The following is a 16906-nucleotide window of genomic DNA, read 5'->3' as shown; positions in this document are numbered from 1 at the left end:
TTTTCCAAAAGATAATGGTGCTTTCCTTATTTTTTTCTAATTTTTAATCAAAGTGATCAAATGGTTATCTAATATAAATCAAAAGAAAGACAATATATACAAGTAACATGTCTTATCATAAAAATACTGCGACCGATATTAGGTATTTGAGAAGGACTGGAAGCTAAGAGTTTAGCAATTGTGAGAAAATTTTCTGTAACTTGTAGAGGAAGAGGGTAAATAATTTCATTGCTTGCAATGAACTGCTGAAGTTCTGACATTCTTTTCAGAAAGATTTGTGTGGATTGTAAATAAATTGCATTGTTGTTCTGATCATCTCATGGACTCCTTCAAATCATATTTTCCCTGCCATCCTTGCTTTATCTTTCTTATCTAAGTCTATGTACAATTGTACAAAATGTTCACCAATCATGGCTAAATTACCCCATCTAAGTTAGACCTAAAAACGTTATTGTGTCATGTCAGAAAAGGGCCCAAAGTAATTATGAACTACCCCCAGCTCTGTCAACCACCTGGGTTTCAACCACGATAATAAATTCACTTTTAAAAACAATATCAATTATTGTAAGTCCCTTAAAGAAAGAAAGTCTAGTTCATATATTATTTAGATGTTTATTTAAAAAATCACACTAGTTATATCCAGTTAATTTTAAAGAATAGTCAATATTCTCTTTTGTTCTGGTGATATTGTTCTATCAGATTTTTGAAGGACTATCTGGGGAAACTAACTGTTGTGGATTTTTTGAATGCCCTAAAACTTCACAAATAAGCTTAGAATAGACTTTTGAAAAACAAAAATCAGATCATATAATCCATGCGGCTGCCTTCTATGGTCATTAGATATGATATACGTTTGGATAAGAAAGAAGCTCTCATACATAGAATGCAAAGGAAAATATCCATTCTTTGAGATTTGAACAGAAAAGTTTTTAATGGACTGATAAGAGTTTCTGATTTGTAAAATTAAAAGAGGTTTAACAATGATTTTAAGGGATAATTATACGGTCTAGTGAAATTGCTTAGAAAAACAAACAAATGTTTATAATTCTTGAATTAAATATATAACTGCACTTAACAAATTAAATTCAGGTTTTTTTTTTGTTAAATTATTGGACTTCCATATGAGTAGTGTATGTTGCTCATTGAACATGTGAGTTTTTATGTTTTTGAATGTATTTTATTTCAATACTATTCTATCGGGTACACATATACAGTTCCATAGAAATGTGAACAAATATCATATTAAACAGGTTTGCTTTCCACTTCTTTTAAAGTAAAACTTTTGTGGTTTGATATGTAGACCATAGACCACAATTAGGTTTTGGTGTCAAGATTTGTTGACACTGTTCTTAGCCAAAGTTTAACAAACCTCATAGAGGTTTTGGGCAGAGGATATTTATTCTTGACCTTGATGCTGAGAAGGCATTTTTAATTTTATTATTGTATTCCAATTTTGGATATATTTGTTCATCTTCAAATAATTTTAGCTACCAAAACTTTCTAAACATATTGTTCTTGCTTCAGTGGCTGTATTAAGACTGAATATGATTGGAATATAGTGCTCTAGACTTTGGAAATTAAAAACCAGTTCTTATGGGATTTTTAGTGGCAAGACTTAGAAGTAATGAAACAGTAATTGGTTTTCTTTACCCATAGTTAAAAATGTACTAAAGGAAGAGCTCAAGAGAAAGCTATACTTCTGTTTCCTAATGAATGCACATTTTACAATAGGGATAAAAATATAAGATGAGAAAAACACTACTATTCCATGAATTAAAACCCTGAGGAAAAATTATTAATCTACTATGTACTTGGAATTGCATTATACAAACATATCCAGAAATAAACAAGACATAAATTTTTTTTAGCATCTAAATGTTGCTATTCAAGGATTCTGCTAATCCTTTTGGCAGAAAAAAATGGAAAGGCCTTTCCATTTTTTAATGAACACCTTTAAATGAACACCTTTAAAACAGTGTACATCAGAATCTATTTTCTCTATTGCCTGGTATACTGATGAACAAATATAGATATACCAAAAGCAGCACTTTATTGGCCTGGACAAAAAACACATTTAATTTTTTTTAATAGTCTTTCTCCTGTTTTCCTTAGACATAAAAATTAGTTGCTGAATGAGAGACAAACATTCTTGAAATTTCTATTCTGAAGTTAGAGCAAAACCAAAAGCAGACTTGGTTCTCTACTTTTTTATTCTTTATTTCTTGGGTTGGTAGCAGACCTTGGTGGTTATTTGGCTAAAAAGCTACCTAGGTGGATTCAGCCTTAAGAGCTGGTAACAGCTCAGTTCTCCTGCTCTATGTGCATGGCTTCTTGTTCTTCACAACTTGGAGGACAGTCCAAGAAGAGGCCAAGAAGTAATGCAGAGACAGGAGGAAGAAGGAACCTGGTGCTGGCAACATGTTTAAAGTCTGTAGGTCTAGAAGACAACACATTTCAGAGAATGATAGGACAACTTGCTTTTAAGATCTTGATTTATGACACGTAACTTGCAACATCTATGTAAGAAACAAGCCTGGATCATAATCTTTTCTGGCTACCTGGTTCTTCCCCTTTTCTCTCTATACTTCTATTTATTTTTCTTTTTGCAACCTATTTGAATGTGTTTAAGAATCCAAAATTTGAGGTATCCTAATGCTTGACCTATTTGCCCTTTTGTCCTCACATTGATACTCTTTCACTGTTCATAGTTAATGTTTTTTGCTTATCAATAGTCACCCCTGTGTTTTGCTATCAGCTGATACCAAATTCAGATGACCATGAGAATATTATGCAGGAAAAACTCAGGCCTTAATCTAACTTAAAACAAGACAGTCAGCGATGGAAGTGGTTTTTTTTTTCACAAAAAAAATTTTGAGATTTTATGTTTTTTTTCTTAGACTGACTTTATTGGCAATAGCCTTGGCCTTTAACCTTGATGATAAGATAGAGAAAAAAATACAGATTTATGATCTTTGGTTTCCCTGCTATCTTTTGTTGGTACCCCTACTAGGTAGAGGCAGAGAGCTACCAGGACCCTTATAATGGCAATGAAGGGACACCCCTTTTGGTTAAAGTAGATAATATTTTGAGGAGAAAGACAAACAATTAGAATCAACAATGCATGATCTCATTTCTTACTGTTTAGTGTACCTTATTTTCTTCTCTTTTGGAAACATCATTCTACACTTCATGAATCAGTATATCAAAAAACATTTCAAGTGAGTACAAGAACAAGAAAATCTTAGCCTACCAATCCCAAGAAATCTCTCTGTACCAAACAATGACTTCTTAGCTTTGTTGTTCCTCAGTTCTCTTTCCCAGCCCAAGCCTTTCAAGAATCTTCAGCTTCATTTTCTTTTATACCCTACTCTCTGAGTGATTTGGGGGCATCATCTTTAATCATGAAAGAAGGCAAACCAATGGGACTTAAAATATATAAGTAAAAGCAAAACAATTGGCCATAAAAGGTAAGATCAAGATGAAGTGCAGGGAAAACCAGTGTTATAGTGTACCATAGCGATCTTTATGTACTGTTGCCCACCATGGATCCACAGAAGAGAAAGGCAGGATCCCTGTCCATGAGCTTCGCAAGGGCATCCATGGGCCCTGAAATGGAACAGTCAGAGCTAAGGTTGCTATAACACAGAAAAGAGAGATTCTCCCTTAGAGAGTGGTTCCAGCTTTTACAACAGACTCTTTGAGAATGTTTGGCATTTCCTGGCAGTACAGGCAGCTTGGATATTATCCTGAAAGCAAAGATAAAGTGGCTTCTTAGAGGAAAATTCCACTACAGGGAATGTGTGATTCCCTGGGTTGAGGAATTAAAGAAAAACTGTCTGTGACTTGTGAGTTGGTGATCTGCTGGGAAACCTGTTTTATCTACATTGCTAATTAAAGCTCAAACTAAAACTAGTCAATATTCACAGGAAGAGCCCCACAAAAATGAGCTTACAAATTCCATCAGCTCAAAAGGAGTTTGATGTGTAAATCCCATACTCAAACATCTGACCCTCTTTACATCCACTTTCCTTCAAGAGTCCTGGTAAAGAAGTTATGTGTCTTCAATGCTTCAATGTATAGAGAGCAACTTGTCTAGATTATTAATTTTCCTCTTAGTGAATTGCATAAGGAAAATCAGAATGTATCCAATTGAAAAAGTAAGTAAATATATAGGATGACAACAAAATTTGAAGAGGAAGTCTTCAGTGATGAACAAGGATTCCATTCTGAAATTGGGGAGTGAGAATACTGAAAAAGTTGCCATTTTGCAGCTAAGGTAATAAATTTGGTTGCAGGAAAGTTGAGTTTAAGCTGCTAGGGGGAAATGAAACCTGGAATCTAAAACCAAGGTAAATATCAGAGGTAAAAAAATGAGGTTCACAAACATTAGGAAGACAGTTGAAATATGGTGATAAATTACATCAGTGTGAGAAATTGAAGGGGAGAAGAGGAGCTGAGATGCTCTCATAATTGCAACCATGCATAGACACTGAGAAGTCCACTGCCAATTGTGAACTGATCATTTGCTGGCCTACTCATTTTCCCATTCATAGTATGGGGCATGACAACTTCCTAAGAGCATGTGGATTCACCAGTAGAAACCTTCTATAAGATGACTCTTTAAATTGCTTGTTGTCTTTTCATCCATCACAGGCCCAAACACATTCCCAGGCAATGAGAAATTCTCATACTATGATGCAAGAGAAGACAACCAGTAAAGGGTGGGTCCTTGTTTACTCCTCTCCAATCTCTATAAATTGTACATTTATTTTCAATAATACACAAGATAGAGGAGTGGAGAGTCCCTGGTGCCACTCTGCCAAGGATCTATTTGGCCCATCTCAATACATTGAATGACTTCAAAATTTCCTGCCTATCCTCTTTTATATTCCCTTGATGAGCCTGCACATGGTAGCAGAAGTTGAAAGGTGGGTTGCCAGGAAAACTCACCCTAGGATCTCTCTCCAGCTGCTGTTTGTGGTGTAGGCTGCGTCTTCTCTTGGCCTTTACAAGACCATTGTGATAAAAGTGGTAGAAGCCTTCAGCAAAGGGGATCTGTGAAGAGTCAAAAAGACACATGACATCATTAGGTTCAGGAGGTGGTTTCAGAACAAGAACACCAAAGCTGGAGCTGCATGTTGATGCTCCATGTGATAGAAATGTATATGAGAAAATCACTGACAACTCCCTGTCAGACTTGATTCTCTATTTGTCTATCACTGTACTTCTTCCTTTTTCTCTGCTTTTTATTATACAGTGCCCATTCCCCTTCCTCTTCACTAATACCTTCTATTCTTTCTTCTATTTCCTTAGTTTCTATCCATCTTTTAATTTCTTCTTTTCCTCCATGAAGCCTTGTCTTATATTCATATCCACACCAACTTCTCCTTTCTCCTCTCTTGGACTCCATATTGGGTTGCTCCAGCATTTTGTTGTGACCTAGTCCTGTCTTCAAGCTGGGTTGTCTGCCCTATATTTTGGACTTTCTCTGTGACCCCTTGATGTCTATCATCATGCTGGACACAGTGTAAGCATATAAATCTAGTTAGTACATGTTAGACGACAGGTTTCCCTTTATCTCCCTTTCCTAAAGTTCGTTGGAATTAGATATATGTGTCAGAGCAAGTTGGAGAAAGCACAATAGTGAGAGCTTATCTGTGGCTCAGGGACTGTAAAAATCTAGGAGAACCTAAAGAGAACTATCATTGGTTCTATGATTCAAGGCAACTTGGTGAGAAGAGTCTTAACCTAGGAGTCAGGAGACCTGAATGTGGCTCATGTATGTTACCATCTAACTTTTGGCAAGTAATTTCCCCTCTGGGGATATATTTTTCTTTTCCTATATGAAAATGGAACTTCAACATTCCCAGATCTTTTCCCTTCTCATATATGTACATATTTATAAAAGTATGTTGTTTGTAGTTCTTAATCTGATTAATTGAACCTTACATTGAACCTTAATTGAACTCTTAAAAATTATAGCCAATCCTGGCTGGTATGGCTCAGTGGCCTGAGTATGGGCTTACAAACCAAAGGGTCACTGGTTTGATTCCCAGTCAGGGCACAAGCCTGGGTGGCAGGCCAGGTACCCAGTAGGGAGCATGTGAGAGGTAACCATACATTGATATTTCTCTCCCTCTCTTCCTCCCTCCCTTCCCCTCTTTCTAAAAATAAGTAAATAAAATCTTTTAAAAAATTATAGCCCAAACCATGGACTTATATGTATTTTTCTGGAGATTTGAGATATGGTTTTCATCAGACTTCCAGAGCAGTCCCTCAACCAAATAGCAAAATATTTTGCTATTGAAATTTTTAGGCATGCATTTTGCCACCTGTGTTTTGGAAGAAAACAGAAGTGGGTGTGGATGCTTTGAAACTAAGGATTTACTAATGTAAGTGGGGGCAAATTTGAGATTTTTAGGTCAAACATTCTCTAATATATACACAGAGACATTTATCAAAAAGTAAAAAATATATTATTGATTCAGTCTTTAAGGTAATCTCAATTCAACCATTATCTGACCACAAAGCTAACAAGTGGAGATTCAGTTGTACATTATAAGAAGTCACTAACAAAACAAAACAATACAAAAACAAAATATAGCAACAGCAACAGTAGCAAAAACTGTAAACCCAAACACTACACACACATACTCACATACACATACACCCCCGCTACAGAAAGAGTGATTCTAGTTTCCAGAGTTGTCACATTATATTATTGAAATGCTCAGTTTTCCAAAAAGATTATGAGACACACAGAAAAACATAAACATATGATCCATAGAGATGGAAAAAAAGCAGTTGGGACAAACTGTCTGAGGAAGTTCAGATGCTGGGTTTACTAGACAAACACTTTAAATCAGCTATTATAAATGCATTCAAAGAACTAAAGGACCCATGTCTAAAAAGAAGGAAAGTGTTAGAATGATATCTTAGCAAATAGAGCTTATTAATAAAGAGGCAGATATTATTTAAAAGGAACCAAATAGAAATTTTAGAGGTAAAAGTACAAAACTGAAATAAATTATTTTTTTAAGTTTTAATTTATTTTTAATTATTGCATGCCTTGTGGCACATGTCTGGCATACAGATAACACAATAAATGATTGTTGAAATAAAAAATAAATAGTGAATGATATGGAAAAGTGAAATACTTCCTTTTCATGTCACCTCAATATTTCCTATTTAATAACTTTAAAAAAATTATTTTACTGTTGTTTAAGTACAGTTGTTATGCTGTAACAGTTATCCCATTTTCCCCTCTTTATTCCCCTCTGCCCTGAGCCCACACTCCCACCAGCATTCCCTCCCCCTTAGTTCATGTTCATGGGTCATATGTATAAATTCTTTAGCTTCTACATTTCCTTTACTATTCTTAACCTCCCCTTGTCTATTTTGTACCTACCAAATATGCTTCCCATTCTCTGTACCTATTCCCCCACTCTCCCCCCCACCCACTCCCTACTGATAACCCTCCATGTGACCTCCATTTCTGTCAATCTGTTCCTGTTCTAGCTGTTTACTTAGTATGCTTTTCTTTTCTTTTTTTTTTAAGTTTGTTTGTTGATAGTTTTGAATCTGTTGTCATTGTGCTGTTCATATTTTTGAGCTTCTTCTTTTCTTAGATAAGGGCTGGGTGATGATTAACTCCTTTAACTTGACCTTATCTGGGAAGCACTTTATCTGCCCTTCCATTCTAAGTGATAGCTTTGCTGGATACAGTAATCTTGGATGGAGGTCCTTGCCTTTCATGACTTTAAATACTTCTTTCCAGCCCCTTCTTGCCTGCAAGGTTTCTTCTGAGAAATCAGCTGACAGTCTGATGGGAACTCCTTTGTAGGTTACTGTCTCCTTATCTCTTGCTGCTTCTAGGATTCTCTCCTTCATTTTCACCTTGACTAATGTAATTATGATGTGCCTTGGTGTCTTCCTCCTTGGGTCCAACTTCTTTGGGACTCTCTGAGCTTACTGGACTTCCTGGAAGTCTAATTTTTTTTGCCAGATTAGGGAAGTTCTCCTTCATCATTTTTTTTCAAATAAGTTTTCAATTTCTTGCTTTTTCTCTTCTCCTTCTGGTACCCCTATAATTCAGATGTTGGAATGTTTACAGTTGTTCCAGAGGTTCCTAAGCCTCTTCTCACTTTTTGAATTCTTGTTTCTTCATTCTGTTCTGGTTGAATGTGTATTTCTTCCTTCTGGTCCAAATTGCTGATTTGAGTCCCAAATAATTTCCTTTCTTTCACTGTTGGTTCCCTGTTCACTTTCTTTTACTTTACTTTGCATAGCCTTCACTTTTTCCTCTATTTTGTGACCATACTCAATCATTTCTATGAGCATCCTGATTACCAGTGTTTTTAACTCTGCATTTAATACATTGACTATGTCTTCATTGCTTAGTTGTATTTTTTTCTGGAGCTTTGATCTGTTCTTTCATGTGGGCTATTTTTTTTGTCTTTGCACAGCTGTTATGTAGTAAGGGGTGGAGCCTTAGGTACTCGCCAGGGTGGGGCGACCCACCTCCCTGCTTTGTGGCACTGTATGTGGGGGAGGGGTTTGAGAGGACACAATGATGCCTGCTTGACTCTCAGCTGGCTTTCAGTCTCTTCCTCTGCTACCCATAAGCAAATTGAGCCTTTTTGGTGCTGACTTCCAGGTATGTGGGCTTGTGTATGTTCTAGGATCCTGTGAGTCTCTCCAACAAACTGTCCTGTGAAACTGGGAGTTTCTCCTGAAACTGCAACTCCCACATATTTTTCCAGTCAGAGGTTTTGAAGCTTTATTTCCCTCTGCTGGGACCCTGAGTTTAGCAGTCTATTTTGCTCCCCACTTGTTCCTTCTGGTTTATTCCCACATAAATGTAAGACCGCCCCATTCACCAGCCACTGCCTTTCTGTGAGTATTCTCCACCCCAGCTGCCTGTCTCCACCCCTCCTGGATGAATGTTTCTTCTTTAAGTTCTTGGTTGTTGGATTTCCATACAGTTTGGTTTTCTGGCAGTTCTGGTTGTTTTTTGTTTCAAATTTGTTGTTGTCCTTCTTTTGGTTGTGCAAGGAGGCACAAGGTATCTACCCATACCTCCATTTTGGCCAGAAGCCTCAAAATACTGTCTGAAATAAATTTTTAAACAAAGAGTCTGTATGGTAGATTTGAGTGGGCAGAAGAAAGAATCAGCAAACATAAAGGTAGGTCAATTGAGATTACTCAGTTTGAGGAACAGAATGAAAAAAGGTCAAAGAAAATTAAGTTTTGTGGGACACTATTAAGGATACTGACATAAATATAATGTGAATATCAGAATGAGAAGAAAAAGAAAAGAGCCAAATGAATATAAAAGTAATAATGGCAGAAAACATTTCTAATTTTATGAATTTTATTAAAAATCAAAAATTAAATATGCATTTTATGAAATTAATATGCATACCTAATCTCAAAAAATTCAAGGTAGGATAAAATCAGAGACATGTGCAACTATGCATGTCACAGTCAAACTTTCAAAAGTTAAACTAGGGAGAAAATCTTGAAAGCAGCACAGTAAGAGAAAATATATGTGATATTCATTAAGACTAACAATGACTTTTAATCTGAAGCTATACAAGTCAGAAGGCAGCTAAGCAACTTATTCAAAATGCTGAAAGAAAACATTGTCAATAAAAAATCCTATATTTAGCCCTAGCTGGTGTGGCTCAGTGAATTGAACACCAGCCTGCAAACCAAGAGTCACTGGTTTGATTCCTAGTCTAGGGAACATTCCTAGGTTGTGGGCCAGACTCCAGTGGAGGATGCATGAAAGACAACCACACATTGATATTTCCCTGTCTTTCTTCCTCCCTTCCCTTCTCTAAAAATGAATAAATAATAATGTTTTAAAAGGAATTCTGTATTTAGCAAAACTATCTTTCAAAAATTAAGAAGAAATTTATACATTCTTGGAAAAATAAGAAACTGAGAGGATTCAATGCTATATATCTACCCTGGTGGGAGTGCTACTGGGCAGTTCTTTGGACTAAAAGGGAAGAACACTAGATATTAATGTGGATCCATAAAAAGAAATAAAGAGCACTAGTAAAGGTCAATAAATAGGTAAATACAAAAGAAAGGTAATGCATTTTTGTTTGTAGCAATTTGTTTTCTTCTATATGACTTAAAATACAACTGCATAAAGCAATAAAGCAATAAAACTGTGTTTATGGGTTTTTTAATGTATAATATACAATTTGTACAATAATTTCACAAGAAGGAAGAAAGGGAACATAGCTATATTGGAGTAAAGTTTTTATATACTTTTGAAATTATGTATACTTTTCTATACTTTTGAACTAAATTGTTTATAATGTTAGTTGTAATCCAAGAATAACAACTAAAATATAATAAACTAATGAAGTACTTAAAATGGTAAACTAAAATACCTAATACAAAATAGCAATTATTGAGTAATAGAGGAAAAAAATTGTGCAGAATATATAGAAAGATCATAATGAAATGGCAAGTGTAAATTTTACTTCATCAAATGTAGATGGATTGAAATTCTAATCAAAAACAGAGATTGAGAGAATTTATGAAAGAACTCAACCTCATTATTCAACTGTCTGCTATTTGCAAGAGATATGCTTTAGATTCAAATATATAAGCAAGTTGAAAGTAAAGGAATGTATACAATATACAGTATACAAACAGTAACAATAAGAGAGGACTGACTAAAAACATTTGACAAAAATAATTTGAAGCTAAACACTGTTACTATAGACAAGAATGACTTTTTATGCTGAAAAAAACAGGTTAATCCATAACAGAGACAAAGAAATATAAACGTATATGCACCTGGCAACAAAGCCTCCAGATACATGAAACAAAAACTGACATAATTGAAGGGAAAAATATAACATTTTAAAAATAATAATTGAAGACATTCACTCATTTTCAATAATGTATGGAAAAATAGACAGATGAAAAGTTAAGTTGAATACTTAAAAAAAAGCTATAGACCAATTAGACTTAATGGATGTCTATAGAACATATCACCCAATGACATCAGAACACATATTCTACTCAACTACTTGTGGAATGCTTTTTAGAATATATCATACTTTAGGCCATAAGACAATCCTCAATAAATTTAAAAGAAGTAAATTAAGACAAACTATGTTATCTACTCATAATTTCTAGTTACATTAAAATTAATAGAAGATTAACTGGGAAATTCAGAAATATGTAAAAACTAAACAATATACTCTTACATAATCAATAAATCAAAGAAGAAATCACACTAAACAATACTTTGAGTTGAATGAAACAAAAACACAGATTCAAAGACTTATAAAATGCAGTTAAAATAATGCTTAAAGAGAAACTAATCACTATAAATACTCATTAAAAATATCTCAACTCACTAACCTGATTTTGAATGTTTTGAAACTAGAAAAAGAAGAGCAAACTAAATTCAAAGCAAACAGCAGGAAGGGAATACAGAAATTATATTAGCCCAAGAAGAGAGAAGACTCGAGTGAGTAAAATTAGTAATGAAAGAGGAGACATTACTACCCACTTACAGAAGTACTTTAGGGAATACCACAAATAATTGTATACAATAAGATAGATAAACTTGGTGAAATAGATAAATTCCTAGAAAGGTGTAAATTTCCAAAATGGATTTAAGTACAGGAAATTCGAATAATTAAAGAAATTGAATTAGTAATTTAAATACTTTCTAGAAAATAAAACCCAGGCCCAAATGACTAGCAGTGAAGTCTAACAAATATTGACAGAACTTACACTAATTCCTCAGAAAATCTTCCAAAAAATGGAAGATGAAGGAACACTTCCCAGTTCATTCACTGAGGCTAGTATTACTCTGATAGAAGAACCAGACAAACATATCATAAGAAAATAAAATTACATACTCTCCCTTATAAACATAGTCCCTCAAGTTCTCATCAAAATACTAGCAAACTGAATTCAGCAACATATAAGGAGGATTATGTACCATGACCTAGTGGAATTTATCCCAGGGGTGCAAAGTTGTTTCAGTTGAAAATCAATGAATGTAATAACCATGTGAACAGAATTAAAAAAAACATGCATGGTTATCTCAATAAATACAGAAAAAAATCTGACAAAATCTAGCACTTTTATAATAAAAAATCAAAAACACAGAATGGAAGGGAATATCATCTATCTAATAAATGTATTCCAAAATCCACAGCTAAGATTTTTAATAGTGAAAGGCTAAATCCTTTCCCCATAAGATCAGAGCAAGACAAATATGTCTGTTTTTGCCATTTATATTCAACAATGTGCTGGAGATTCTTACCAGGACAGTTAGGCAGAAAAAGGGAAGTAAATGCATCGGGTTTGAAAAGGAAGAAAAATTACCTCTATTTGCAAAAGACATCATTTTGTTCATAGAAATTCCTGAGAAACCTACAAAAACCTTAGAATTATCAAATCAGTTTAGCATGGTGGCCAGATTTAAAATTAAGATACAAAAATTATTTTTTCTATATGCTAGAAATGGCCAATCCAAGAATAGAATAAAAAACCAATTTCATTTATAATAACATCAAGTAAATAAAATATTCAGGAATAAACTTAATGAAAAGAGTAGAAGATTTGTACACTGAAAAGAACAAAATATTATTGAAAGACATTAAAGAAGATCTAAATAAATGGAAAAACATCTTATGTTTATGGATTTTTAAGATGGTGATACACCCTATTTTGGTTGATTCTAAAAATCATATGGAACTACAAAGGACCAAGAATATGAAAAAGAAGGACAAAGTTGGAGGACTCACACTTCCAATTTTAAAACTAACTACAAAGACACAGTAATCAAGATGGTATGGTTCTGACATAAGGAAAGGCATATAGTTCAATGGAATAAAATTAGGAGTCCAGAAACAGTTTATAAAAATCCAGTTAGGCTAAGTTAATTTTAACATGGGTGCTATGAGAATTCAATGGGAAAGAATAGTCTTTTCAATTAATAGTGCTTCAATAACTGAATATCAACATGAAGAAGAATTACTTTGGATCCCTGTTGGGTTGTTTTTCATTTTTAAAATTGTTGTTCAAGTACAGTTGTCTCCATTTTCACCCTACCAAGCAACCTACCCCACACATCCCTGCCTCCCATCCTCAGAACTACCACTTTTGGCTTTGACCATGTGTCCTTTATACATGTTTCTTGATGGACCTCCCCTTATTTCTGCCCCCCCTCATTATTCCCTCTCCCTGCTCCTCTCTGGTTACTGTCAATTTGTTCTTATTTCAATGTCTCTGGTTATATTTTGTGTACTTGTTTGTTTTGTTGATTAGGTTACAATTATAGGTGAGATCATATGGTATTTGTCTTTCACCATCTGGCTTATTTCACTCAGCAGTACACTTTCCAAGTTCCATTCATGCTGCCACAAAAGGCAGGAGTTCCTTGTATCTTTCAGCTGCATAGAATTCCATTGAGTAAACGTACAGCAGTTTCTTGATCCACTCATTTACTGATGGGCACTTAGGTTGTTTCCAGCACTGGGCTATTGTAAATTGTGCTGCTATGAACATTGGGGTGCCTAGGTTCTTTTGAATTGGTGTTTCAGGATTGTTAGGGTATAATACCAGCAGTGGAATTGCTAGGTCAAAAGGAAGTTCCATTTTTAGTTTTCTGAGAAAATTCCATACTGTTTTCCACAGTAGCTATAATAGTCTGCATTCCCACCTACAGGGCACTAGGGTTCCCTTTTCTCCACAATCTCTCCAGCACTCGTTGTTTATTGATTTCTTTATGATGACCGTTCTCACTGGTGAAGAGAAGTGGTATTCATTGTGGTTTTAATTTGTATCTCTCTGGTAGCTAGTGCTGTTGAGCATTCTTTATATGTCTCTGGGCCCTCTGATTGTCCTTCATAGAGAACTGTCAGTTCAGGTCCTGTGCTCATTTTTAATTGGGTTGTTTGTCTTCTTGGAGTGCAGTCTTGTGAGTTCTTTAAATGTTTTGGAGACCAAACCCTTGTCCAAAGTCTCATTTGCAAATATGTTTTTCCATATGATTGGTTCCCTTTTCATTTTAATGTTGTTTTCTTTAGCTGTATGGAAGGTTTTTATTTTGATGAGGTCCCATTTTTTTATTCTTTCCTTTATGTCCCTTGTTCTAGGGGACATATCAGTGAAAATATTTCTCCATGGAATATCTGAGATTTTCCTGCCTATGTTTTCCTCTAGGATTTTAATAGTGTCATGGCTTATATTTAAATCTTTTATCCACCTTAAACTTATTTTTGTGTATGGTATAAGTTGGTGTTCGAGTTTCATTTTATTGCATGTAGTTGTCCAGCTCTCCCAACACCATTTGTTGAAGAGGCTACTTTTACTCCATTTTATGCTGCTGTCCCCTGTGTCAAATATTAATTGACCATAGAGACTTGGGTTTATTTCTTGGCTCTCTATTTTGTTCTATTGGTCTAAGTGTTCTTATGCCAGTACCAGGCTGTTTTGATTACTATGGCTTTGTAATACAGTTTGATATCAGGTATTGTGATCCCCCCTACTTTGTTCTTCTTTCTCAAAATTGCTGCAGCTATTTGGGGTCCTTTATGGATTCATATAAATTTTTGCAGTGTTTGTTCTATATCTGTGAAATATGCCATTGGTACTTTAATAGGTATTGCATTGAATCTACAAATAGCTTTGGGTAGTAAGGACATTTTGATGACATTAATTCTTCTGATCCATGAGCACGGTATATGCTTCCATTTATTTGTGTCTTCCTTAATTTCTTTCTTCAGTGTTGTGTAGTTTTCTGAGTACAGGCCTTTCCCTTCCTTGGTAAGGTTTATCTAGGTACTTTATTTTTCTTTTTGCTATAGCAAATGAGATTTTTTTCTGATTTCTGATTCTTATCTTTCATTGTTAGTGTATATAAATGCCTTCAATTTCTGAATATTCACTTTGAATTCTACTGTTTTGCCAAATTTGCTTATCAGGTCAAGTTGTTTTTTGGTGGAGTCTATAGGGTTTTTTATGTACACTACTATCCTGTCATCTGAAAACAGTGACAGTTTTATTTCCTTCTTTCCAATTTGGATGACTTTTATTTCTGTTTCTTGTCTGATTGCTGTGGCTAGGACTTCTAATACTATATTGAATAGAAGTGGTGAAAGTGGAAGTCCTGGTCTTGTTCCTGATATTAGTGGGAAAGCTTTTAGTTTTTGCCCATTGAATATGATTTTGGCTCTAGAGTTCTCATATACAGCCTTTATCATGTTAAGTAATGCTCCCTCTATTCCCACTTTGCTGAGGGTTTTTTTTTTATCATAAATGGGCACTGCACCTTATCAAATGATTTTTATGCATCTATTGATATGAGCATGTGATTTTTGCATTTCCTTTTATGTGATATATTTATATTTATTGATTCATGAATATTGTACCATTCTTGTATCCCTGGGATGAATCCTACTTGATCATGGTATATGATTTTTTTAATATATTGCTGGATGCAGTTTGCCGATATTTTGTTGAAAATTTTAGTGTCTATGTTCATCAATGAAATTGGCCTGTAGTTTTCTTTCTTTGATGTGTCTTTATCTGGATTTGGGATTAGGATGATGCTGGTTTCCTAAAAAGAGTTTGGGAGTCTTTCGTCTTCTTAGATTTTTTGGAATAATCTGAAAAGGAAAGGGGTTAGCTCTTCCTTAAATGTTTTGTAAAATTCTCCTGTGAATCCACCCAGTCCAGGGATTTTGTGTGTTGGGAGTTTTTTTTATTACTTCAATTCCATCAGCTGTTATTGGTCTATTCAGGCTTCCTGCTTCTTCTTCATTCAGTTTTGGGAGATTACATTTTTCTAGAAATTTGTCCATTTCAACCTGGTTTCAAAATTTCTTGGCATGTAGGTGTTCATAGTAATTTCTTACAATCCTTTGTATCTCTGTGGCATCAGTTGTAATTTCTCCTCTTTCATTTCTGATTGTGTTTATTTGGGTCCCCTTTTTTTCTTGATGAGTCTGCTTAAAGGCTTGTTGATTTTGTTTATCTTTTCAAAGTACCAGCTACTGGATTTATTGATACTTTGTATTGTTGTTTTTGTCTGTATGCCATTTAATTCTGCTCTGACCTTGGTTATTTCCTTCCTTCTACTCCCTCTGGATTGTCTTTGTTGTTGTTCCTTCAGTTCTTGTAGATATAGGGTTAGGTTGTTTATTTGAAATGTTTCTATCTGTTTTAGTTAGGCCTGTATTGCTATGAACTTCCCTCTCAGGACTGCCTTCATTGTGTCCCATAAGTTTCTGACTGTTGAGTATTCATTTTCATTTGTTTCCAGAAAGTTTTTAACTTATTCTTTTATGTCATTATTAACCCATTCTTTGTTTAATAGCATGCCATTTAATCTGCATGAGTTTGAGTGTTTTTGAGTTTTTTTCTTGAGAGTGGTTTCCAGTTTCAGGTCCTTGTCTGAAAATGCTTGATATATTTCAATTTTCTTGAATTTGTTGAGGCTGGTTTTGTGTTGTGTTATGTTGTGGATCTCTGTGTTAACACCATGTGCAAAATTTAACTTAAAATAATTTGCAGCTCTAAATATAAGTGATAAAGCCACAAAATACTTAGAATAAAAAAGAGAAGTAAATCTTTATGCCTTTGAGCTAGGCATTGATGTCCTTATATATGACGTCAAAAGCATAAGGACAAAAGAAAAAAGTACATACATTAAAATTCAATAAAGTTAAGAATGTTTGTGTTCCAAGGGAAATCAGCAAACAAGTAAAATATACACCACAGAATGAGATAAAAATATTTTGAAGTCATATATCTGATAAGCGACTCATATTGGAATATATAAAGAACAGTTCAGCAATATAGGCAAACAACCCACAGAAACAGAAAGTAGATTAGTGGTTGCTTGAGACTGGGA

At 34.5% G+C, this 16906-nt stretch overlaps 1 protein-coding gene across 1 annotated transcript in view; it reads right to left on the bottom strand.

Moving 5' to 3' along the window:
• The window catches only part of PCSK2 (proprotein convertase subtilisin/kexin type 2), a 359378-nt gene that overhangs the window by 253605 nt on the left and 88867 nt on the right, over positions 1 to 16906 (bottom strand). The window contains exon 2 of the mRNA XM_045832582.1: positions 4951 to 5055. Coding sequence (XP_045688538.1) covers positions 4951 to 5055 — 105 coding nt within the window. The remainder of the gene's footprint in view (positions 1 to 4950; positions 5056 to 16906) is intronic.

Source organism: Phyllostomus hastatus, unplaced genomic scaffold, assembly GCF_019186645.2.
Source record: "Phyllostomus hastatus isolate PE091 unplaced genomic scaffold, TTU_PhHast_1.1 phas_contig_17, whole genome shotgun sequence".
In the NCBI taxonomy this organism is placed as follows: Eukaryota; Metazoa; Chordata; class Mammalia; order Chiroptera; family Phyllostomidae; genus Phyllostomus; species Phyllostomus hastatus.
This window is presented reverse-complemented; position numbering and strand designations above follow the sequence as displayed.